General features: G+C 36.3%; 1 protein-coding gene across 4 annotated transcripts in view; it reads left to right on the plus strand.

Annotated features, from left to right (window-relative positions):
- The window catches only part of LOC123562001 (transient receptor potential cation channel subfamily M member 2-like), a 98,817-nt gene that overhangs the window by 8,175 nt on the left and 64,438 nt on the right, over positions 1 to 26,204 (plus strand). For all 4 annotated transcript variants that reach the window (XM_053531197.1, XM_053531203.1, XM_053531209.1 and 1 more), the window contains exons 4-15: positions 6,793 to 6,950; positions 9,305 to 9,890; positions 10,876 to 10,958; positions 13,365 to 13,554; positions 16,142 to 16,322; positions 16,614 to 16,780; positions 17,515 to 17,719; positions 18,852 to 19,017; positions 19,571 to 19,721; positions 23,946 to 24,125; positions 25,555 to 25,689; positions 26,017 to 26,079. In XM_053531197.1, coding sequence (XP_053387172.1) covers positions 6,793 to 6,950; positions 9,305 to 9,890; positions 10,876 to 10,958; positions 13,365 to 13,554; positions 16,142 to 16,322; positions 16,614 to 16,780; positions 17,515 to 17,719; positions 18,852 to 19,017; positions 19,571 to 19,721; positions 23,946 to 24,125; positions 25,555 to 25,689; positions 26,017 to 26,079 — 2,265 coding nt within the window. The remainder of the gene's footprint in view (positions 1 to 6,792; positions 6,951 to 9,304; positions 9,891 to 10,875; positions 10,959 to 13,364; positions 13,555 to 16,141; positions 16,323 to 16,613; positions 16,781 to 17,514; positions 17,720 to 18,851; positions 19,018 to 19,570; positions 19,722 to 23,945; positions 24,126 to 25,554; positions 25,690 to 26,016; positions 26,080 to 26,204) is intronic.

The following is a 26,204-nucleotide window of genomic DNA, read 5'->3' on the forward strand; positions in this document are numbered from 1 at the left end:
TTGACATGTAGCATTGCCTAGTGGACCTCTACAAAATTTGTTCAAACCTTGTCCCCCGGGGTCAAAATTGTCTCCGCCCTAGGGGTCACTTGATTTTACATAGGAAAATCTTAAAAAAAAATTCTAAAAATAAACCAGAAGGCCTAGATCTTAGATATTTGACATGTAGCATTGCCTATTAGACTTTTACAAAGTTTATTCAAATCATGACCCCTGGGGTCAAATTGACCCTGCCCCATGGGGTTACTTGATTGTACATAGAAAAATCTTCAAAATTTTCTAAAAATAAACCAGAAGAGCTTAGATATTTGACATGTAGCATTGCCTAGTGGACCTCTACAAAAAGTTTTCAAATCTTGTTTTTAAAGTTACTTAAAGAAAATTTCAACTATATTTTCTCATAATTCTTTTGATTGATTTCTATTATGATCTTTTGACCTTGAAGACTTGTCCTTAAGTGCAATGATAACAGGTGAGCGATATAGGGCCATCATGGCCCTCTTGTTTCAGTTGGAATTGTCCCTGAATTGACATTTGCTTCTGTATTTCTGCAAGCTTTTCATGCATTTGATTGAAACATCTTACAAACCTTTTGAACCTTAATGCAAATTGATACATAAAGTTACAAACTCTGCCTTTTATTTTGAAAAAAGAATACAATCATGTTCTTCTCTTAAAATGAGAAAATGTGGTAAAATTGTTGTTTACCTAAAAATGTTTAGACATCAAGAAATTATTGCTATAAGAAGGCTTTAAAACTTAGTTACTGACAGATTACATGTTATGGAAACACATGAGAATTAGTTGTTTTTACTAATTTTTCCATTTCAAATTGAAAAGCATTTGTAATGAGGTACCAGAGCTGAGCTGCCTTAATTATAAATCTTCATATTTAACAGTTGTCACGTACATTTTCCTCTGAGGTGTATTGGTTATGAATGCAGGAACTTTTTTATTGCCAGGGTGCCCCGGGTTCAGTTCCCAACTCGGGCATGATTTTTTTTTGATTTGGCATTTTTAGCTCACCTGTCACAGAGTGACAAGGTGAGCTTTTGTGATGGCGCGGTGTCCGTCGTCCGTGCGTGCGTGCGTGCGTCTGTAAACTTTTGCTTGTGACCACTCTAGAGGTCACATTTTTCATGGGATCTTTATGAAAGTTGGTCAGAATGTTCATCTTGATGATATCTAGGTCAAGTTCGAAACTGGGTCACGTGCCTTCAAAAACTAGGTCAGTAGGTCTAAAAATAGAAAAACCTTGTGACCTCTCTAAAGGCCATATTTTTCATGGGATCTGTATGATAGTTGGTCTGAATTTCCATCTTGATGATATCTAGGTCAAGTTCGAAACAGGGTCAAGTGCGGTCAAATAATAGAAAAACTTTGTGACCTCTCTAGAGACCATATTTTTCAATGGATCTTCTTGAAAATTGGTCAGAGTTTTTATCTTGATAATATCTAGGTCAAGTTCAAAACTGAGTCACATGAGCTCAAAAACTAGGTCACTATTTCAAATAATAGAAAAAACGACGTCATACTCAAAACTTGGTCATGTGGGAAGAGGTGAGCGATTCAGGACCATCATGGTCCTCTTGTTTTAGATAGTTTAGAAACAAAAATTCCTGTTCAAATGTTCATGATATGACCATTCATAATTATGAACTTCAGTTTTAAAGAAAGATTATTTTTAGCCAATATCTGGAGGTCAGTGCCTTTGAATAGCTCTAAAATCAAAGAAGATATTGCATTGGAACTTGGCATAAATCTCCAGGCTCATAATTTCATATAATGTTGACATTAATCTTGTAACTGCTACTACTTTTCCTGTAAAATAGTCTCCATATATTTTTACATTTTTAATTTTTAAAGAATAACTTGAAATCCAGTGAAAGGGATTCATGTACAATTTAACTTGATATATTTATTATGCATGCCAACAAGAGAAATTGAAAAGCCCAATTACTGTAATTATGCCCTGAATGATGATATCTTTTTGTACTTATTTACTTTAATTTTTAACTTTTAAAGCAATAATTTATGACTACACTGAAGGGAACTTTATGTAACTTGACACAGTAAAAGATAATAATAAATTGAATTGAAGAGCAGAAGAACAATAAATCTATCATGAATTTTGTAGGTTTGAAATATTTTTTTGACAAGGTTTAGAAAGGCCTCTTCATTACACTAGTTAAAAGAAATTGAATATGTATGAAGTTATAAATATTACTATATTACTATAATATGTATATATATATATATTACAGTAATTTGCGATAAAAATGATAGATTTTCCCATGTTTTCGCTATTGCTGGAAGAACTTGTCTTACACTCCGGTTGTAAGAGGACTCTCCTACTGTAATTTATGAATGAATGCTTAAATTTCTATGCTACTATTAGAAAATGAAGCTGAAAAGAAAATCTATCGTTTTATTTTAATTCTTTTATTTAAAGAAAAAGAATGTATCACTGGTTGAAAATATGCAAGAAAATAACTGACTCTCGGGTAACTGTTTTTGCAGTAACTCTGCAGAGCCTTGTTACCACATAAACAGAAGAACAGATATTTCAACTTGCACCTTCACTCAGTGAAAGATTCTTATATTATAACAGAGTTTTGGTGAGGTTTGATATATTATCTGAGAAAATTAATTACAGAAATGAGGCTAAAATTAATCCCCTGAGAATATTTTTATACATGTAGAGGTAAAGGTAAATTTTATTTACCGTCGCTTTGTGAAACAATGAACATAAGCTCTGTAGAACTTTTGAGCCACCCTGTTTTAAGAACAGTTAAAATCAGTTATACTTTACCCCCACTAATTTGCTGGTACCCATGTATACCTCAGGGTTGACTGAGGCAATCGTAATGAAGTGCCTTGCCTAAGGACACAGCACAGTGGGAGTAGCCAGGAATCGAACCTGGGGCCTTCACCTCCGTAGGAAAACATCCTAGCCCTCTCGACCAGTGTGTCCACTTTCTATTTAGTTTCAACACTTAGTAACATTTCTTAACCAATATCTTGATTGGAAAATAGATTATCTCTTTAATAAGTATCATATTTTTATGCCCCCGAAGGGAGGCATATAGTTTTTGAACCGTCTGTCGGTCTGTCCGCAATTTTCGTGTCCGGTCCATATCTTTGTCATCGATGGATGGATTTTCAAATAACTTGGCATGAATGTGTACCACAGTAAGATGATGTGTCGTGCGCAAGACCCAGGTCCGTAGCTCAAAGGTCAAGGTCACACTTAGACGTTAAGGGTCATATTTCATAATAGTGCATTGATGGGCTTGTCCGGTCCATATCTTTGTCATTCATGCATGGATTTTAAAATTATTGGGCATGAATGTGTACTACAGTAAGACAACGTGTCGCGTGCAAGACCCAGGTCCGTAGGTCAAAGGTCCTAAACTCTAACATCGGCCACAACTATTCATTCTAAGTGCTATCTGGGGCATGTGTCATCCTATGGAGACAGCTCTTGTTACTTAATACTTTTGACACAGATCCAATCTTCATCCACATTGGAGTCATTAAAAACTTCAGTGACAGCTTCAGCTTCCCCAGATGTGCCTAGTTTCACTATCCAGTATTGAAATAGTTGACAGCTCTTGTTTTTTATACCCCTGCCGAACCTTGTTTAGGGAGTTTGATAGGAAGCACTTTGTCCCATTGTGTCCTGTACAACCTCTGGAAGCCATAAAGATGTCATGTTTAAGCTTCCAACATGCATGTAGGACCATTAGTTAATAGACCCGGGGTGCGTTTCATAGCAATCTAAGGAATGTTTACAGACATATGTGAAGAAGTTGTTGAAAATTCTGATTGCTTTTCTGGAAAAGTTCTAAGTGCAGTTTAAAGAGTAAAATTCCTAGAGATGCCTCCAAGCACTTCTTAGTGATAATTTTGTGCATCCACCCTTCACCAATTAAATTTTGCAAGACCCAGGTCCGTAGCTCAAAGGTCAAGGTCACACTTAGACGTTAAAGGTCATTTTTCATGATAGTGCATTCGTGTCCGGTCCATATCTTTGTCATCCATGGATGGATTTTCAAAAAACTTGGCATGAATGTGTACCACAGTAAGACGACGTGTCGCACGCAAGACCCAGGTCCGTAGCTCAAAGATCAAGGTCACACTTAGACGTTAAAGGTCATTTTTCATGATAGTGCATTTGTGTCCGGTCCATATCTTTGTCATCCATGGATGGATTTTCAAATAACTTGGCATGAATGTGTACCACAGTAAGACGACGTGTTGCGTGCAAGACCCAGGTCCGTAGCTCAAAGGTCAAGGTCACACTTAGACGTTAAAGGTCATATTTTATGATAGTGCATTGATGGGCGTACCCGGTATATATCTTTGTCATTCATGCATGGATTTTAAAATTATTGGGCATGAATGTGTACCACAGTAAGACGACGTGTCGCGCGCAAGACCCAGGTCCGTAGGTCAAAGGTCCTAAACTCTAACATCGGCCATAACTATTCATTTAGAGTGCCATTGGGGGCATGTGTCATCCTATGGAGACAGCTCTTGTTTATTAACCAGGTTTTCAACGAAAACCTGAGTTATTAGATTGGGGTAGATGTCGGTCGGGCGGGCGGGCGGGCGGCAGTGGCGGCGGCGGCGGCGTCAAACTGGTGTTTCCGGTCAATAACTTTTGTTTCGGTAAAGATATTTGAATAAAACTTGGTATGTATGTAGCTTATATCAAGACAAAGGCTGGGATTGATTTTGGGGTTTCTGGGGTCAAGGTCAAGGTCACTGTTACTTAAAATAGAAAAAGGGTTTCCGGTCAATAACTTTTGTTTCGGTAAAGATATTTGAATAAAACTTGGTACATATGTAGCTTATGTCAAGACAAAGGCTGGGATTGATTTTGGGGTTTCTGGGGTCAAGGTCAAGGTCACTGTTACTTAAAATAGAAAAAGGGTTTCCGGTCAATAACTTTTGTTTCGGTAAAGATATTTGAATAAAACTTGGTACATATGTAGCTTATGTCAAGACAAAGGCTGGGATTGATTTTGGGGTTTCTGGGGTCAAGGTCAAGGTCACTGTTACTTAAAATAGAAAAAAGGTTTCCGGTCAATAACTTTTGTTTCAGTAAAGATATTTGAATAAAACTTGGTATGTATGTAGCTTATATCAAGACAAAGGCTGGGATTGATTTTGGGGTTTCTGGGGTCAAGGTCAAGGTCACTGTTACTTAAAATAGAAAAAGGGTTTCCGGTCAATAACTTAACTTAGGAATGAGCTATCATGATGAAACTTGGTGTATAGCAAACTTATATAAAGTTGTAGCTTGGGATTGATTTTGGGGTTTCTGGGATCAAGGTCAAGGTCATTGTTACTAAAAATAGGGTTAGGGTTAGGTTAGGGTTAGGGTTAGCATATCTTCTACATGCATGGAGGGATTTTGATGAAAGTTGGCACAATTGTTCACCATCATGAGACGGAGTGTCATGTGCAAGAACCAGGTCCCTAGATCTAAGGTCAAGGTCACACTTAGAGGTCAAAGGATACAAGAATGAAAAGTTTGTCCGGAGCATATTTTCTTCATGCATAGAGGGATTTGATGTAACTTGGCACAATTATACACCATCATGAGACGAAGTGTCTTGCGCAGTTCCATTCTTTAGAATTACTTCCCTTTGTTGTTACTATAAATAGCTTATATTGTAACTTTTTCATTACTAGACGTAGGGAAAAATCGAGACCACTTTTCTGTAGTACAACATGCATGTTACATCCAATTTTGAGGTGTATTTTGACCAATCTCTACCTGGTAAGGATTTCTGTGTGGACTTAAAATTATTTTTTTTGTATTTTTTTTTTTTTTTTTTTTTTTTAAGATTAACTTCCCTTAGTTGTTACTATAAATAACTTATATTGTAACTTTTTTTATAATTGACCGTAGGGAAAAACCAAGACCACTTTTCTGTGGTACAACATAGTTGTTACTTTCTAATTTTAGGTGAATTTTAAGGTATCTCTACCTGGTAAGGAGTTTTTTTGTGGACTTAGAAAAACAAAAGAATTACAGTGATTACTAAACAACCACAAAATTAAAATTACATCTGCAAATACAGGTGCTAGAGTAAAGAAATTTGCTGTGACGGGCGTATATTGTGACATTCTGGCACTCTTGTTTATTCTTATGAAAAGTGTTGAAAACCTGGTTTCGTGGCATTGCCGCGTTTCTTGTTTTATTTTAATTTGACTAGAGTCTACATACATTTTTAATGCTTAAGGCATAGATAGAAAAGGCATGTTAACATCTCATGTTTCAACATCAGTGGAAATACCAATTGTTTCAAGTCAACAAAAAATCTGAAGTATAAAATATTAATAATACAAAGGTCGCATTACTTATATACTTATGCCAAATACCTAAAATGAAATGATTAAGCAGTAAAGTACAAATGTAGGTTTATAAAACTAAGACATAAGAAATTCACAGAAACTTATTGAAGAATCATGCCTACAGATATTTAGAGTACAGTGTAGATGGATAAAATTTTCTCTGTAAGATTTAAAAACTTGTTGAGATATAACAGTTTTACTATTTATTCACTAAGTGAAAGTGCATCATTCCAAATCTATGTTTTTGAATTTCAGCAGATAGAAGGATATGATAGGATATATGTTAAATTGAATAAATAAATTTCTTGACAGTCAGGCAGTGGCATGCTGACATTATTTCACATCATTTAGAATTTTCTTTTATTAATTACTTGTATTCTTTTATGTCCGATTGAATAGTGTTCTCTTTTTCTGTCCATCCAGATACAGATAAGCCCAAAAGAAGAGAAACACACAACTAGTCAGTTTTCATTTGATTACAATGGTGAAAATGTGGCAGGGAGTTCTCATAGTTCACCAGAAAGAGGCTCCGGTGAAATGACAAGGGTTGTAACAGGGAGCGAAAGTAGTCCAATCAGAAGGTAAGTTAAATTTCAGAAGTTCTAAGGTGGTTATATCTATTAAGAAATATCAAGAAACTTAAAATCCAGCCTTGTTTTATTCTTTTTTGGTCACTTGAAGTTTACAGTGCACTTTCAGTGACTTGAATATTATGCTATACTGTTAGTGACTTTAATATTTTGGCATACTGCTGGTGACTTGAATTTTACAGCATATTGATGGTGATGTGAATATTATGGCATTCTAAGTCTGATGTTGACTTGAATATGCTGGTGGTGACTTGAATGCTATGGGATATTGATGGTGACTTGAATGTTATGGCATGCTGGTGGTGACTTGAATTTTACGGCATATTGATTGTGAAGTGAATATTGTGGTATAATTGAGTCTGCTAGTGACTTGAATATTATGGCATACTGAGCCTCATTGAGCTTCGAATGTTACAACATAGTTTAAATTACTGGTACCCAGGAAGATGGGAGGCTTGAACTTGATTTGCTATTTTAGTGTCAGCAATGGACCATATTCTGGTGATTTTTATTAGCTCACCTGAGCACGTAGTGCTCGAAGGTGAGCTTTTGTGATCACCCTGTGTCCATCGTCCCTCCGTCAGTCGTCAGTGGTCCGTTGTCCGTCGTCAACAATTTGACTGTTAACACTCTAGAGGTCACAATTTTGGCCCAATTTTAATGAAATTTGGTCAGAATGTTACCATTAATAAAATCTTGGACGATTTTGATATTGGGTCATCTGGGGTCAAAAACTAGGTCACAAGGTCAAATCAAAGGAAAAGCTTGTTAACACTCTAGAGGTCACAATTTTGGCCCAATCTTAATGAAACTTGGTCAGAATGTTATCCTTAATAAAATCTTGGACGAGTTCGATATTGGGTCATCTGGGGTCAAAAACTAGGTCACCAGGTCAAATCAAAGGAAAAGCTTTTTAACACTCTAGAGGTCACAATTTTGGCCCAATCTTAATGAAACTTGGTCAGAATGTTACCCTTAATAAAATCTTGGACGAGTTCGATATTGGGTCATCTGGGGTCAAAAACTAGGTCACCAGGTCAAATCAAAGGAAAAGCTTTTTAACACTCTAGAGGTCACAATTTTGGCCCAATCTTAATGAAACTTGGTCAGAATGTTACCCTCAATAAAATCTTAGATGAATTTGATATTGGGTCATCTGGGGTCAAAAACTAGGTCACAAGGTCAGATCAAAGGAAAAGCTTGTTAACACTCTAGAGGTCACAACTTTGGCTCAAACTTAATGAAACTTGGTCAGAATATTACTCTCAGTAAAATCTTGGATGAGTTTGATATTGGGTCATCTTGGGTCAAAAACTAGGTCACCAGGTAAAATCAAAGGAAAAGCTTGTTAACACTCTAGAGGTCACAATTTTGGCTCAATCTTAATGAAACTTGGTCAGAATGTCACCCTCAATAAAATCTTGGATGAATTTGATATTGGGTCATCTGGGGTCAATAACTAGGTCACCATGTCAAATCAAAGGAAAAGCTTGTAAACACTCTAAAGGTCACAGTTTTGGCCCAATCTTAATGAAACTTAGTCAGAATATTACTCTCAATAAAATCTTGGAGGAGTTTGGTATTGGGGTCATCTGGGGTCAAAAACTAGGACACCAGGTCAAATCAAAGGAAAGGCTTGTTAACACTCTAGAGGTCACAATTTTGGCCCAATCTTAATGAAACTTGGTCAGAATGTTATCCTCAATAAAATCTCGGACGAGTTCGATATTGGACTATCTGGGATTAAAAACTAGGTCACCAGGTCAAATCAAAGGAAAGGCTTGTTAACAATGTAGAGGCCACATTTATGACTGTATCTTCATGAATCTTGGTCAGAATGTTAATCTTGAAGGTCTCAAGGTCCAGTTTAAATCTGGGTCATGTAGGGTCAAAAACTAGGTCACCCGGTCAAATCAGACGAAAAGCTTGTTGACACTGTAGAGGCCACATTTATGACCATATCTTAATGAAACTTAGTCTGAATGTCGATCTTGATGATTTATAGGTCATTTTCAAATCTGGGTCAGGTGGGGTCAAAAACTAGGTCTCTAGGTCAAATCAACTGAAAAGCTTGTTAACACTCTAGAGGCCACATTTATGACTGTATCTTCATGAAACTTGGTCAGAATGTAAATCTTAATGATCTTTAGGTCAATAGGTCAGGTGAGCGATACAGGGCCTTCATGGCCCTCTTGTCATAATTTTTCCTATTGAAGTTGAATTTGTTTGTTTGGTATTAAAGGGCTGTTTGACCTGAAGATATATAATTAACTGTTTTTAAGTAAATGATTACTTATTGTTTTTATGTGTAAAAATATTGTTTAATTGTTAATTTCTTTGTTAAGGTTGAAGAAGAAAGAGGAAGAGAGACCAAGAGTTGAGCGAGAGTATTCAGATGCGTATATAGACAGTATATCTCGTACACCAAGATACGGACTTGGACGTCATAACACATATGACGATATGCTAACCTCTATGAATTCTGATGACCCATTCAAGGGTCAGTATGAGCCATCAGGAAAAACCCCAAGAGAGAAAAGTAAAATATCAAAACCACCAAAGAAAAGGGACCAATCTGATGAGAGGCGAGAACATTTTTTTGATGGGGAACAGTCAGAAAAACATCATAAGAAGAAGAGTAGAAAACGTAAAAAGAAAAAAGGGGACGAGTTGCAGAATGACACAACAGAATCTCACTCATATACCAACAGTGCTTACACAAGATCTCCATCTAAATTGAGGCCAAATGAGTCTGATCACGAGTCAGTAAAGAGTAACGGGACATATACTCTCGGAAATGAGAAAACGAAGGATATACGCTCGAGTATAACCAATATGACTGCTACTGTGCTGAAGAAATCCCCTCACAAAGTGATGTCTTCAGTTTGTCCATCAGTTGTCAAACATAATAGGGATAAAGAGCTGGATAATGTAAGTACTGTTAAAGAAATTGATCTCAAAGTGAATTGTTCACAAATATTTCTCCACAAATGGGATTGTTGCAAGATTTTTTTAAAGTGCACTTTGACTTGACTTGTATATGTACTGTGAAATCATCAGCCCTTATCATCCTGGACACGATTGGTTCTGCCGTAGCGACCAGTGTAGATCATGATCAGCATGCACATCCGTGCAGTCTGATCATGATCTACACTGCTCACCATTCAGTCAGTATCTTTTTGGTAAGCAACCCTTTTAACAGTTGATGGTACTGTCCAAATTGAAAGATGAATAAGTTAATTTTAGAAATAGCAGAGTAAGGGTTAATATTCATGCAGGCCTAATTTTTGTAGTTGAGTCAATCCACAAAATAAAGAACCAAAAAACTAGTAGAATTCCTTTTCATTTTGTGTTCAAAATTCCACAAATTCTTATCTCCAAGAAATAGCTGCTTTAGCCCAAACCATGGAATTACACGATTTCTTAGTAATTTTTTTTCTGGAAATATTTCTGCATAATGTAGATCTATTGTTCAAAGGACTCAACAGTATTGTGTTGCTTTTGAATTATAAATGACAACAGTTGCTGTGGCTTTAACGCATGTTGTGTATAGTTTTCACTTCTGTTTTTTTTCTCAGTGAAGGATATTTATTAAATCAGAATGCAATTTTGAAAACTTGGACACTGTGAATGAAAAGCTTTAACAACATTGTTATTGAATATAAAAACTATTTATGATTTATTTTATGCAGAAAGATCATTGTTAAAGTGGACTTGCCACAGATGAAAACTTCTGTAAGCTATAAAAAAAAATGAATATGATTGATTTTTTTTATAGTATACTACAAAGTATTGTTAAAATTTTGCTTTTTATTCCATAAAATTTTTTATCCTGTGCCATAGGAGGAAAGATATTGCTTATACTTTACAACTTTGCAAGTATGAAATGAAAAAGTTTTGTTGTTGATATTTTCAGAAAAAACTGGCAAAGTTTGTGGCTGAGGGGAACTTCATGCAGAGAGAGTGCAAGGTATATGTCCAGGATCGTAAGTCAGCCAAGTAAGTTTAAGTTTAATAAAGTGTTAGATAGTTGTTGAAAAAAATCAAGTTGGTAATTTTATTTTCAGTTTAAACAAAATAGTTCTTTTTTTTTTTCAAATCTTTCTCAGAAGAATTGGTTAGTTTCACTATTTGAAGATCACTGTTTGATACACCTTTTCTGTAAGAAGGATTTTCCTTGAATCCTGAAAATGCAAATAACTCTTCATTAACCCCCTTACCCTGCTAAATTTCTATAATGAACTTGTCCATCTTTCAATTTGGACAGTACCATTAACTGTTAAAAGAGGTGCATACCAAAAAGATACTGACTGAATTGCGAAGTGCATATCATGATCAGATTGCATGAATTATGTGCAGGCTGATCATGATCTGCACTGGTCGTAAAGGCAGAACCAATCGTGTCCAGCGTGATGAGGGTTAATTAATATCATATAACATTCTAAAGAACTCGGAGAGTTTCAAAATATCTTGATTAGTTTTAGATTTATCTTCAAAAATGATTTCTGTTGTAAATTTCAATAAAAAAATACATTTTTCACTCTATCTTTATTATTTCTGAATGAATCTGATTCAGACTTAAAATAGTTGTACCACATTATCACCCACATCAGATGACACAAGATCCATAACTCTGCCAAACAATTTTTAATGAATTATATCTTGGCAAGCAATTTTTAATGAATTATTCCCAATTTTCACTTAGTATTTCAGGTTAAAGTTGAGATGCACTTTTAGTCTCTTGCATCTGTTATTAATAATATTAATAAATGGATTTGATTTAAACTAAAGCTAATTTTCATATATCATCACATGACACAAGGTTGATAAATCTGAATCAAATATTTCATGAAATATGCCCCCGTTTTCAGGTTAAATTTTTTGTGCACATTCACTTTGTCTCAGTCAAATTACTACTAATAAATGGATATGATTCAAACTTACATACCGGTATGTCTTCCATATAGTTTCCCACATACGACACAAAGTGCTTTACTGTGACAGGAATACTCCATGAATTATGTTCTTTTATACTTAAAAAGTCTGGTTAATGTTTTGATGCATCTGCTGTCTGTGTTAATACTAAATGAATTTGAATCAATCTTAAACTGTTGTCCAACATCATCATCCACATTTAGGGTATAAGTCACACCAGTAGTAGATCCAATTTTCTCAGATATATTCCCTATTTCTATATCAAACTTCAAAATAGTCAAGCTTGCCGTCTTCTTTGACAGCTCTTGTTTTGTCTCATTAGCTCATCTGATTTTTTGAAAAAAAATGATGAGTTATTGTCATCACTTGAGCGGTTGTCGGCGTCGGCGTCGGCGTCGGCGTCTGCGTCGGCGTTGCCTGGTTAAGTTTTATGTTTAGGTCAGCTTTTCTCCTAAACTATCAAAGCTATTGCTTTGAAACTTGGAATACTTGTTCACCATCATAAGCTGACCCTGTATAGCAAGAAACATAACTCCATCTTGCTTTTTGCAAGATTTATGGCCCCTTTTGTACTTAGAAAATATCAGATTTCTTGGTTAAGTTTTATGTTTAGGTCAACTTTTCTCCCAAACTGTCAAAGCTATTGCTTTGAAACTTGGAATACTTGTTCACCATCATAAGCTGACCCTGTACAGCAAGAAACATAACTCCATCTTGCTTTTTGCAAGATTTATTGCCCTTTTGGACTTAGAAAATCAGTTTTCTTGGTTAAGTTTTATGTTTAGGTCAGCTTTTATCCTAAACTATCAAAGCTATTGCTTTAAAACTTGCAACACTTGTTCACCATCATAAGTTGACCCTGTACAGCAAGAAACATAACTCCATCCTGCTTTTTGCAAGATTTATGGCCCCTTTTGGACTTAGAAAATATCAGATTTCTTGGTTAAGTTTTATGTTTAGGTCAACTTTTTCTCTTAAACTATCAAAGCTATTGCTTTGAAACTTGCAACACTTGTTCACCATCATAAGCTGACCCTGTACAGCAAGCAGCGTAACTCCATCCTGATTTTTGCAATAATTATTGCCCCTTTTGGACTTAGAAAATCATTTTCTTGGTTGAGTATTATGTTTAAGTCAACTTTTCTCATAAACTATCAAAGCTATTGCTTTAAAACTTGCAACAGTTTTTCACCATCATAAGTGGACACTGTACATCAAGAAACATAACTCTATCTTGCTTTTTGCAAGAATGATGGCCCTTTTTAGACTTAGAAAATCATGGGTAGGACAATATTTCTATTACACAAAAAAAATCAGATGAGCGTCAGCACCCGCAAGGCGGTGCTCTTGTTTTATGATAATGCTTACATATACATGTGATTACAGATACATGTATGTTGTTGTGTACGATTTTCATGTACTTTAGCATTAAAAGAAAAATATTTTCTAATAATTTTGTTTTATTTACAGGAAAAACTGTCAGTGTGGAAGAAGTGTGGAGTGGCATGAAATTGATAATATCTCGGTTCCTGATTTACACAAGCAGTTTATTGATGGGAAGGAGATTTGGCATCATAAAACACACACGAAGGCCACACCAACGGACTCATTTGGTGTCATACAGTTTCAGGGGTTTGGACAGGAAACATACAACTCACCTGTAAGTTCTTAATGCTTTTTCCATAATGAGTCCAATGAGTTATAATTATTATCAGGACATAAATTCCTTTTTATGCCCCAGGCATCTACTGATGCGGGAGGCATATAGTGATTGACCTGTCCGTCCGTTTGTTCGTCCGTCCATTCGTCCGTCCGTACGAGGTTAACCAAATGGGACCGTTTCGTCTAGCATCAATACCCCTAACTAGAATGACTTGATACTAATGCAGATGTAACCTGTGACCATTCCTCATCTTTGGACATCACCTGACCTCAGTTTGACCTTGACCTTGACCTCATTTTGGACTTAGGTTGCTTTATATGGGCCATCTCTTGGTTAACCAAATGGGACCTTTTCGTCTAGCATCAATACCCCTTACTAGAATGACTTGATACTAATGCAGATGTGTAACCTGTGACCATTCCTCATCTTCAGAAATCACCTGACCTCAGTTTGACCTTGACCTCATTTTGGACTTAGGTTGCTTTATATGGGTCATCTCTTGGTTAACCAAATGGGACCATTTTGTCTAGCATCAATACCCCTTACTCGAATGACTTGATACTAATGCATATGTAACCTGTGACCATTCCTCATCTTCAGACGTCATCTGACCTCAGTTTGACCTTGAACTTGACCTCGTTTTGGACTTATGTTGCTATGTATCAACAAGGATGCCACCGGGGGCATCAAGCGTTTATTGAACGCAGCTTCTTGTTTTTTTTTTCTATTTTTTAGCTCACTAGAGCACAAAGTGCTCAAGGTGAGCTATTGTGACCGGTCATTGTCCCGCGTCCGTCGGCGTGCATCGTCCGTCAAGATTTGACTTGAGAACACATTTGTGACCCAATCTTTATGAAACTTGGTCAGACTGTTAGTCTTGATGATCTCTAGGTCAAGTTTGAAACTGGGTCATGTGGGGTCAAAAACTAGGTCAGTATATCAGATCAAAGGAAAAGCTTGTGAACAGACCACATTTTTGACCCAATCTTTATGAAACTTGGTCAGAATGTTAGTCTTGATGATCTCTAGGTCAAGTTTGAATCTGAGTCATATGGGTTCAAAAGCTAGGTCAGTAGGTCAGATCAAAGGAAAAGCTTGTGAACACTCAAGAGACCACATTTTTGACCCAATCTTTATGAAACTCGGTCAGAATGTTAGTCTTGATGATCTTTAGGTCAGGTTCGAAACTGGGTTCTGTTGGATTAAAAACTAGGTCACCTGGTCAAATTAAAGGAAAAGCTTGCGAACATTCTAGAGGCCACAGTTGTGGCCCAATATTTTTGAAACTTAGAAAGTTTGGCTTGATGATTTCTAGGTCAAGTTTGAATCTAGGTCATATGGGGTCAAAAACTAGGTCACTAGGCCAGATCAAAGGAAAAAATCTTCTCAATACTCTAGAGACCATAATTTAAGTTTAAAACTCATGAAAATTAGTCAGAATGTTTGTTTTGATAATATATAGGTCAAGTTTGAATCTGGGTCACCTAGTCAAATCAAAGGAAAAGCTTGTGAACACTCTAGAGGCCAGTTGTAACCAAATCTTTATGAAATTTAGTCAGAATGTTTGTTTTGATGATCTTTATGTCAAGTTCAACTCTTGGTCATGTTGGATCAAAAACTAGGTCAGTAGGCCAGATCAACTCTGGTGAGCAATATATAGGGCCATCATGGCCCTCTTGTTAGTTCACCTGAGCAATGCTCAGGTGAGTTTTTGTGATGGCTTGATGTTCGGCGTCTGTCGTTTGTCAACATTTAGCTTGTGTATGCGATACAGGCTGTATTTTTCAATTGATCTTCATGAAATTTGGTCAGAATGATTGCCTTGATGAAATTAAGGTCAGGTTTGAATATGAGTCATCTGGGATCAAAAACTAGGTCACTAGGACAAATCAAAGAAAAGCGTTTTGTATGCGATAGCCGATAGACTGTATTTTTCAGTTGAGGTGGATGAAATTTGGTCAGAATGATTGCCGTGATCAAATCTAGGTCAGGTTCGAATGTAGGTCATCTTGGCTCAAAAACTAAATCACTAGGTCAAATTGAAGAAAATACTTGTTTACACTAAGGAGACCACATTTTTGGTCCAATCTTAATGAAAATTGGTCAGAAAATTTTTCCATTAAATCACTAGGTCAAACATGTTTACACTGTTATGGTTTTTTTCTCAGGTGAGTCACCTAGGGCCATCTTGGCCCTCTTGTTAGTTAAATAAATAGTTTTGTTAACTGGTTGGTATTTAATTTCATGGCATCTCTGAATCACAGAATACCTCAGTTTATGCTAATTTGTTTTAGCTCGATTGTGATGAAAGCTTCAAGCTTATTGGAGCCACTCTCGAGACAGCTTCCTGGAAAACCAGTACTGGTGTCATATGAGAAGTCATGTCATGACCCCAGTGGGGCTCGAACCCACTACCCCTGGATTGAGCGGCCGACACCTTATACACTAGACCACCACTCCCCTTTCACAGAATACCTTCAGATTAGTTCCCTAAGAATAAAAGTGATTTCACAGTAGTTTAAAATGTGATTATGATCTATAGATTTTGCATAAATAATCTTACTAGATTGATATTTACTTTCAGTATATTCGTTTATGCCCCACTACAGAAATGGAGAACCTGTGGACCTTGCTTACAGATCACTGGAAGCTCCCGATACCTAAACTGCTGATCTCAGTGACCGGCGGAGCTCAGAGGTTTGACCTTAACCCTAGACTAAAGGCTGTCTTCAAGCGAGGCCTCATAAATGCCGCAACTACAACAGGTCAGTCCAATTTGTCATTAATATGTACCGAACACTTTTGCAACTGTTAGTCATTTTGATAGGTAACCGAAATATAATGTACTTGGCATTATTGCTAATGAAATAAACTCTTTGGAATTACACCTATCAGACTTAGCACATTGCTCATGGTCAGTTGATGACATCTTAAATAGGGATGAGGGTCCTATATGGCTAAGTGGTTAAGGTCCCTGACTTCATAACACTTGCCCCTCACCAATGTGGGTTTGAGCCTCACTCGTGTTGTTGAATTCTTCATGTGATTTTATATAGGTGCATGGATCATAACTGGAGGAACAGCCACAGGGGTGATGCAATTTGTAGGTGAAGCTGTGAGGGACCATCTCATAACGCTCGGAAGCAGTGAAAACAATATTGTTGCTCTGGGTATTGCTACTTGGGGATGTATTGCTAACAGAGAGGCTTTGGATGGAGAAGAGGTAAGACTTAAGAGAGTGTTTCATAGTACTTGGAAGGAGTATACTAGGAATTATATTTCTATTTCTACTTCTTACTCCTGAACAATTGCAAGCTGTTAAAATTAGGAAGGCATAGAGGTCTTACAAGCAGCTATTTGGGAGGCAAGAAAAATTTGCAAGATAGATTCAGATACAAGAGATACCTGGTGTCTTAGCTGTTTGTAAATAGATTTCCAGTTTCTTTAAAATGCTCAGTGTAAATCACTGAAACATGTGAAGCACTCTTTTTCTGGGTAGAACCAGTACTGGCCTGACAGCTGGATGGGAGACACTCAAGAGCATTCCACGAATCCTAACAGAGAGGCTAATTATCTTTAAGCCTGCTGGCAACAAGTGATTCTGCCTTTGCAACCAGTGCAGACCGCTATTCAGTCGTGAACACCCCGATTAAATAATAAATGGTACTGCCCAAATTGAATAATAGACCAGTCCATTTTTGAAATTAGCAGGGTGAAGGTTAACATGGAGAAAGGTCTCGCTTTGAGGAAGTGAAAACAGTAATTTTGCTTTAGGTATTGCTACTGGAGAATGAGAATTTTTTCTAACGGGGGCTTTAATTGGAGGGCTTTATATATGGAAAGAATATTATTAATATAGGTAGAGTGCAGTGTAGATAATAAGCCTCATCTGAAATTGTTGTTACTATTGCTACAAAAAACTTAAAATAGTCTTATTACAATCATCCATTTTTATAGGATCAAGGCTTATTCCCAGCCACATACAGTTTGGAAGATGTGTCTGAGGTTAAAGGTCGTGATGTACCCTTGGATCACAACCATACACATTTTATGCTTGTTGATGATGGAACAGAGGGAAAGTTTGGCAGAGAGATCGAATTCAGGTCCACGTTTGAAAGATATGTGTCAGAAAAAGTCGAAACTGGAGTAGCAGAAACACAGAGTATGTTTATCTATTTCTAACACTTGCACATTCCTGGGACAGTAATTGAAACTGTCAAAAAAGTAGTTTTCTTGTTGTTTCGCTTGTTTTAAATGAAAATTTAGTAATTTGAACAGTGTTGAGATGAGCAGAATAGAACCATCACAGTCCTCTGTTATTTATTCCAAGTACCGTATAGTGGGTTATTTCTACGAGTGGAATATTTCTGCGTTTCTGCGGTCTCTCGGTATAATCGCAAAAATATTTCAAGCAGAATATTTATGAAGCAAATATTTAAACCGCAAATAAATCTGTATTTTTTTCACCACCGTTGTTTCATGCTATGTTATCCGAGGTAATCCGAAGTTAACAATAGGATTGTCTTATTTCTGGAAATTACCGTCGTGATCTATCAGTTACCGATAATGGTACAATTGAGTGTGATGGTCAATTAAAGTCCTAACTGTTAATCCCACAGAAAACTTTTTTGTGAATAAAATGAACTGAGTGAATTTCACGTGACTTGTTCTTATTAATCCCATGTGAAGATCATCCTACCTATGCTTTAGTAACCTTTATATAACCTTTATACCCATATACTGTAGTTTGCAGTTGTAGTTTGTACAATTGTTGTTGGACTTAAAAACGGTAGAATGAGTTTCTTACGATACATAAAGAGAAAGGATACATCTGTTGTTCCTGAAAATGATAGTGGACCAAAGGATTTAATTGGCAAGAGTGTGCTTCAAGAAGTAAATGATAAATTAAGTAATGTAATCACTTCTGCGTCTACCACGGGAACTTCTGGAACTGCAGGGACCCTTAAATCTAGGGGCAAATATGTATCATACACACCATCTGACTCCGCTAGCATTGGAAAATACTGTTCTGAACAAATTTAGTTAATGGTTTTTCACGTGCTAGTAATTCTCACGATGACGCATCATGCAGGGAATTACTTCAAGGGGTCCCCCTTGGTATTGAAAACGCAGAAATTTCTCTTCCTTTTATGTGAAAACGCAGAAATAAAACAAGCAGAAATTTATTCCACCATTTTTGGAACCAAAACGCAGATTTTTTTGACCGCAGAAATAACCCGCTATACGGTACTCATAACCAGTATTTCAGTGTATACTATAAACTTTAATTGCAGGTGTGAATGTACCAGTTGTGATGCTGGTAGTAGAGGGTGGGGTAAACACCATGAAGACAGTGTGGCAGGCAGTCCAGCAGAACATTCCAGTTCTCGTGCTCAATGGTTCAGGCAGGGCGGCTGATTTTCTAGCTTATGGTTATTTACTATCTAAAGATCCTAAAAAGTAAGTAGTCTGGAGAGTGCTGTTTTCATTTTTTTCCCAAAAATAGTTTTTTCAAAGCTTGAGCTTATACAATTCCACTTTATTAATTAAGGCCTTTGAGATTTATATATATGTATGTTATTAAATATGAAAATAAAAGCATTAATTGTTTATTCAGTTTCACTACCAGTATGAGACAAAATAGTACTATTTCAGTTAAGATTCTGAAATGGAGCCAGAAATATGTGAATAATGGCAGGAATGAATAAACGTCAGAGGGAATCCAGTCAGTGCCATAAAACTTATGTATAATACACATTTATGTATGATATGCAACACCATTGGGTCTAAAATTATGGGGACTAAAATTTTTAGGACTACATTTTAGAAAGGAAAAAAATCTGAAAGTAGAAATTTATGCTTCCAGTGATAGACATCATAGTTGGAATAAGCAAGTTGTGCTGTCCGCAGCCCTCTTGCAGATTGTATGTGGGAGGTGAAAGCTTTTGTAAAAAAGTATCATTTTGTTTGTAATGTTTGACATAAGCTGATGATAGATGTTTTGCTGATTCAGTGAGGACAAGTCAAAGTTTCCATCTGACTTTGATATGGAAATGACCCATGTTGCAAGGATGAAGTTTGCATGGAAAGCCACGGATAATATTGACAAAAAAATTGCTGAATGTCTGCGTCAGCTGAAGGATGCTTTAGCCACACGTAAACTGGTAAATAATTCATATGCTTTAGAAATTGGTAAACAAATAATATGCTTAAGACACATGTAAACTGGTAAACAAATCATAAACTCTAGACACACATAAACTGGTAAACATCATATGCTCTAGACACACATAAACTGGTAAATAAATCATATGCCTTAGACACGTGTAAACTGGTAAACAAATCAAATGTAAACTAGTAAACAAATTATATGCTTAAGACACATGTAAACTGGTAAACAAATCATATGCTCTAGACACACGTAAACTGGTAAACATCATATACTCTAGACACATGTAAACTGTTAAACAAATTATGCCCAAGACACAAATAAATTAGAAAACAAATCATATGCTCTAGATACATGTAAACTGGTAAACAAATCGTATGCTCTAGACACATATGCCCTAGACACATAAATTGGTAAACAAATCATATGCTCTAGATACATGTAAGCTGGTAAACAAATCATATGCTCTAGACACATGTAGACAGGTAAACAAATCATATGCTTAAGACACAAGTAAACTGGTAAACAAATCGTATGCTCTAGACACACGTAAACTGGTAAACAAATCATATGCTCTAGACACATGTAGACTGGTAAACAAATCACATGCTTAAGACACATGTAAACTGGTAAACACCATATGCTCTAGACACATGTAAACTGTTAAACAAATCATATGCCTCAGACACATGTAAACTGGTAAACAAATCATATGCTGTACACATGTAAACTGGTAAATAAATCATATGCTCTAGACACATGTTAATTGGTAAACAAATCATATGCTCTAGACACATGTTAACTTGTAAACAAATCATACTCTCAAGACACATTTAAACTGCTAAACAAATCATATCCTCTAGACACATGTAAACTGGCAAACAATTTATTTGCTTTAGACACAGGTAAACTGGCAAACAAATTATATGCTCTAGACACAGGTAAACTGGCAAACAAATTATATGCTCTAGACACAGGTAAACTGGCAAACAAATTATATGGTCTAGACACAGGTAAACTGGTAAACAAATTATATGGTCTAGACACAGGTAAACTGGTAAACAAATTATATGGTCTAGACACAGGTAAACTGGTAAACAAATTATATGGTCTAGACACAGGTAAACTGATAAACAAATCATAGTGTAGTCTTTCTTCATGCACCTGGCTCACATTCATCAGATTTAAATGAAATTGTCCCAAAATGTGTAAAAGAATGCATGTTATTACAAACTTGGCCATATTAACATATCAGCTTACTCCTTTTAAAGCAGTAAACTTCAAAAACAAGTGTTTGAAGAGAAATGAAACATCTTTGAATGAACATAATCAAATCTTGCATGTGTTTATACATTACACTTGAAAATGTTTAATGTATTCATGAGAATCATGATTTATGATGGAAATCATGGTTTAGAAGTTGCAGCTTTGCTTACGTTAAGTTTGACTAAATAAAAAGCATATGCAGTTTACCGAATAGTGGAGTGCGCTGTCTTACAGAAAGCTCTTGTTGTAATGAAAATAGTTCATTGTTTTATTAGCTCACCTGTCACATAGTGACAAGGTGAGCTTTTTCGATCACCCTTCGTCCGTTGTCAGTCCGTCCGTGCGTGCGTCAACAATTTCTTGTCTGCACGATAATGGTTTCATTTATGATTTTATTTTAACCAAACTTGCACACAACTTGTATCACCATAAGATCTCGGTTCCTTTCTTGAACTGGCCAGATCCCATTATGGGTTCCAGAGTTATGGCCCCTGAAAGGGCCAAAATTAGCTATTTTGACCTTGTCTGCACAATAGCAGCTTCATTTATGATTTGATTTTAACCAAACTTGCACACAACTTGTATCACCATAAGATCTTAGTTCCTTTCTTGAACTGGCCAGATTTCATTAGGGGTTCCAGAGTTATGGCCCCTGAAAGGGCCAGAATTAGCTATTTTGACCTTGTCTGCAAAATAGCAGCTTCATTTATGATTTGATTTTAACCAAACTTGCACACAACTTGTATCACCATAAGATCTTGGTTCCTTTCTTCAACTGGCGAGATTTCTTTATGGGTTCCAGAGTTATGGCCCCTGAAAGGGCCAGAATTAGCTATTTTGACCTTGTCTGCACAATAGCAGCTTCATTTATGATTTGAATTTAATCAAACTTGCACAATACTTGTGTCACCATAAGATCTTGATTCTTAGTTGAATCGGCCAGATCCCATAATGGGTTCCAGAGTTATGGCCCCTGAAAGGGCCAAAATTAGCTATTTTGACCTTGTCTGCACAATAGCAGCTTCATTTATAATTCGATACCAACCAAACTTGCACACAACTTGTATCACCACAAGATCTTGTTTCTTTTCTTGAACTGGCCAGATTTCATCATGGGTTCCAGAGTTATGGCCCCTTAAAGGTCCAAAATTGGCTATTTTGCTTTTGCAGCCATATAGAGACTTCATTTATGGTTTTATTTGATACAAACTTCCAAAATAACTTCAACAACAATAATTCTTGGATTCCATGACAAATCAGATCCAAGCGTAGGTTCAGAGTTATTTTATATCCGATTACCTCCCCTGATTGTAATAAAAATGGATTTATATCAGTAAGTACTAATAGAACTTACTTGAAATTTCATTATTGTCATTTAATAGTTGGACTGAGCCAATCAGGGTAGATAACTATGGACTGATTTTATGTCAAATTACCTCCCTTTATTTCAAATTAAAATGGGTATATCTCCGTAACTAATGAAGATACTGATCTGAAATTTCATTTATGTCAACAGATTTATTTGGCAGATCCTTCTTTTGTTCACTTAAATAATTTTTTTTTTAATTACTTTCCTTTTACTTTACTATAAATAGCTTATATTTAGTAACTTTTTTATTATTGACCGTAGGGAAAAACCAAGACCACTTTTCTGTGGTACAACATGGATGGTACCACCAATTATTAGGTGGATTTTGACATATCTGTACCTTGTAAGAATTTTTTTTGTACCCCCCGACATCAAAGTTGTAAGGGGGGGTATACTGGTTTCAGGTTGTCTGTCTGTCTGTCTGTCTGTCCGTCTGGTCGTCTGTCTGTCTGTCCGTAGACGCAATCTTGTGCGCACCATCTCTCCTTATCCCCTTGAAACAATTTAATGAAACTTCACACAAGTGATCAGTACCAACAGTAGTTGTGCATGGGGCATGTTAGGTTTTTTTAGAAAAACAATTTGCAGAGTTATGGGACTTTGTTTTTTTGTTACTATACTATATACATAGACACAATCTTGTGCGCACCATCTCTCCTCATTCCCTGGACACAATTTAATGAAACTTTACACAAGTGATCTGTACCAACAGTAGTTGTGCATGGGGCACGTTAGGTTCTTTTAGAAAAAATTTTTGCAGAGTTATGGGACTTTGTTTTTTGTTACTATACTATATACATAGACACAATCTTGTGCGCACCATCTCTCCTCATCCCCTGGACACAATTTAATGAAACTTCACACAAGTGATCAGTAACAACAGTAGTTGTGCATGGGGCATGTAAGGTTCTTTCAGAATTTTTTTTTCCAGAGTTATGGGACTTTGTTTTTTTGTTACTTTACTATAGACATAGACACAATCTTGTGGGCACCATCTCTCCTCATCCCCTTGACACAATTTAATGAAACTTCACACAACTGATCAGTAACAACAGTAGTTGTGCATGGGGCATGTTAGGTTCTTTCAGCGACAAAAATTGCAGAGTTATGGGACTTTCTTTCTTGTTAACATACTATGTACATACAGTCTGCATATGCAATCTTGTGCGTGCCTGATCTACCAAACGCTTGCACACAATTTAATGAAACTTCACACAAGTGATCAGTACCAACCCTAGTTGCACATGGGGCATGTTACATTCTTTTAGATAAATATTCTGCATAGTTATGGGACTTTGTTTTTTGTTACTATACTGTATACATACAGTCTATATACATACAGTCCACATAATTATGCAGTCTTGTGTGTGTCAAATTGCAATGTACTGTGTCAGTGCATGTGGGGGGTACATTCATCACCTTTAGTGATAGCTCTAGTTTCTTTTTGGTTAAATTTCTTCCCTTTGTTGTTACTGTCCTTTGGACTTAGATATTTTTTCTGAGTCCTAAAGTGCAATGATAACAGGTGAGCGATATAGGACCATCATGGCCCTATTGTTTGTGTATGTTTATATTTTTGTCAAGATAAACATTTTCAACCTTGGTGAGGCAGAGACTAAGGATATAGACAGAGCTATCCTGTATGCTTTATTGAAAGCTAACAAGACAAATGCCAATGCTCAGTTGTCACTGGCTCTCGCCTGGAACAGATGTGATATAGCCAGGCACGAGATCTTCACACAAGATAACAGGCAATATTGGAAGGTATGTACAAAATGAAACAGGTTACAGACAAATATTGGAAGGTATGCAGACGATTACACAAGATAAAAGGCAGTATTGGAGGGTTTGTACAAGATGTATGAAAGAAATGCCATTCATGGAGTATTTCTTACAGCCCTTGTGTCATACGATGTTGGTGATGATGTGAAACAGCTACTCAAAGTTTGAATCAAATCCATTGATAGAGTATTAAAAGTGCATAAAAAACCTTATGAAAGGGGCATAATTCATAAAATATTAGCGCAAGAGCTACAGACACCGTATGACACAAGTCCATAACTCTGGCAGAAATATTCCATGAATGGTACTTCTTTTATACTTAGAATTTTGGGTTACAGTTTTGGTACACTTTCATATTGTCTATGTTATTTCTAAATGCATTTAATTCAAACTTGTAAAGTTTTTTGACAGCTACATCATATGACACAAGATCTATACATCTAGCATTTATATTTGATGAATAATTGCCCCCTTTTTTGTTGAGCCCACTTAAGGTGAGCTCGATATAGTCGCCACTTTTGGCAGTTTGGTGTATGTGTGTCCGTGCGTGTGTCCCTCCTTGCATTCATCTGATTTTGCCCGGACCATAACTTTGACATGCATAGACCAATCTTGTTTATATTTGGCATGAATGCTTACCTCAATGAGAAGGCATGTCATGGGCAAACCCCATGTTCCTATCTCAAAGGTCAAGGTCACAGATTTCAAAGGTCAAATTGAAGTTTGTCCGGAACATTTCTTCTTCATGCATGGTGGGATTTTGATGTAACTTGGCATGACTGTTCACCACCACGAGACAGAGTGTCATGTGCAGGAACCAGGTCCCTAGGTCCAAGGTCATTGTCACACTTGATAGCTGGCATGCTCGACATTCTGCCCGTGGGCATACTTGTGTTATTTTTTTTATGCATTTTCACTATATCTGTTATTAATTGATTTTATTCAAGCTTGAAAGAGTTGTTCCACATCATCTCCCACATCATATGACACAAGCTCCAATACCCTGACAGAAATATTCTATGGATTATGCCCCCTTTATACATAGAATAATGACAATATCCATGGAGTGAAAATGTGCGTAACTTTTTTTTTTTGGTATAGATGAAGATTTGACCTGTACCTCCAATTTTCTCCACTTATTTAAATATATCTTACCAATTCAGAAAATTCACACATGAAATGTTTTGTTTCCTCTGACAAAGCAGGCTTTTTTTTTTCTTTTTTTTTTTGTGGGCGGGGAGGATGGGTGGTATTAATCTATTAATCACTTCAGTGATAGCTCTGGTTTCCTCAGATATGCCCTGTTTCAATGTCCAGCATTGGAGTAGTTCAGTGTTTTGTCTCGTCTGATTGCTGTTGTTGCACTTCCCTGAAGTGACCTTTTAATAAAAGATGTACTGTAATTTTTCAGAATCTCCCACTGTATGATGCCATGTTCACTGCCCTGGTTCAGGATCGCGTTGACTTTGTACATCTATTCATGGAAAATGGTGTGAGCTTGAAGAAATTCCTCAGTATTGAAACTCTGTGGAACCTGTATGGAAATGTAAGTATAAAATATTTTATTTAGCTCTTTGTTTCTGTATGTTCATAAAAGAAAATTTTCCTCTAAATAGGGTTAACTATGCTTAAAAGGGGTCATGGTCTAGCTGTAAGACACTTCATATAAACCTGTGTCAAGGTTAAAAGTGGTTTGGTTTTATCTTGGCTATCCTGATTAATTCTGGCCAGGCACTTTTTCTTATTTCAATACCATGAGTACTTGTTATGCACCTAAATTATCATAAATTGAAAAATTCATAATTATTATGTACATTAAATTAATTCGGTGTGAAGTATTTTTTGTTATGAAGGATTTCTGTTTTATTTTCAGGTCCTCTTGGATACCTCAGACACAATGGCACAGACACTGAGTAACTTGATGTTGTACCTAAAGGTAAGAAGAAGCAATGGTCTTGTTGCAGTGTCATATAATCATTGGTAAAACAGAAGTTGCAATATTTAATAACCCATATAAGCTCCCTGTGTAGCTCTGCTTTTAGAATGACTCCGGTGTTTCAG

The sequence above is a fragment of the Mercenaria mercenaria genome, chromosome 2 (assembly GCF_021730395.1).
Source record: "Mercenaria mercenaria strain notata chromosome 2, MADL_Memer_1, whole genome shotgun sequence".
Classification (NCBI taxonomy): Eukaryota; Metazoa; Mollusca; class Bivalvia; order Venerida; family Veneridae; genus Mercenaria; species Mercenaria mercenaria.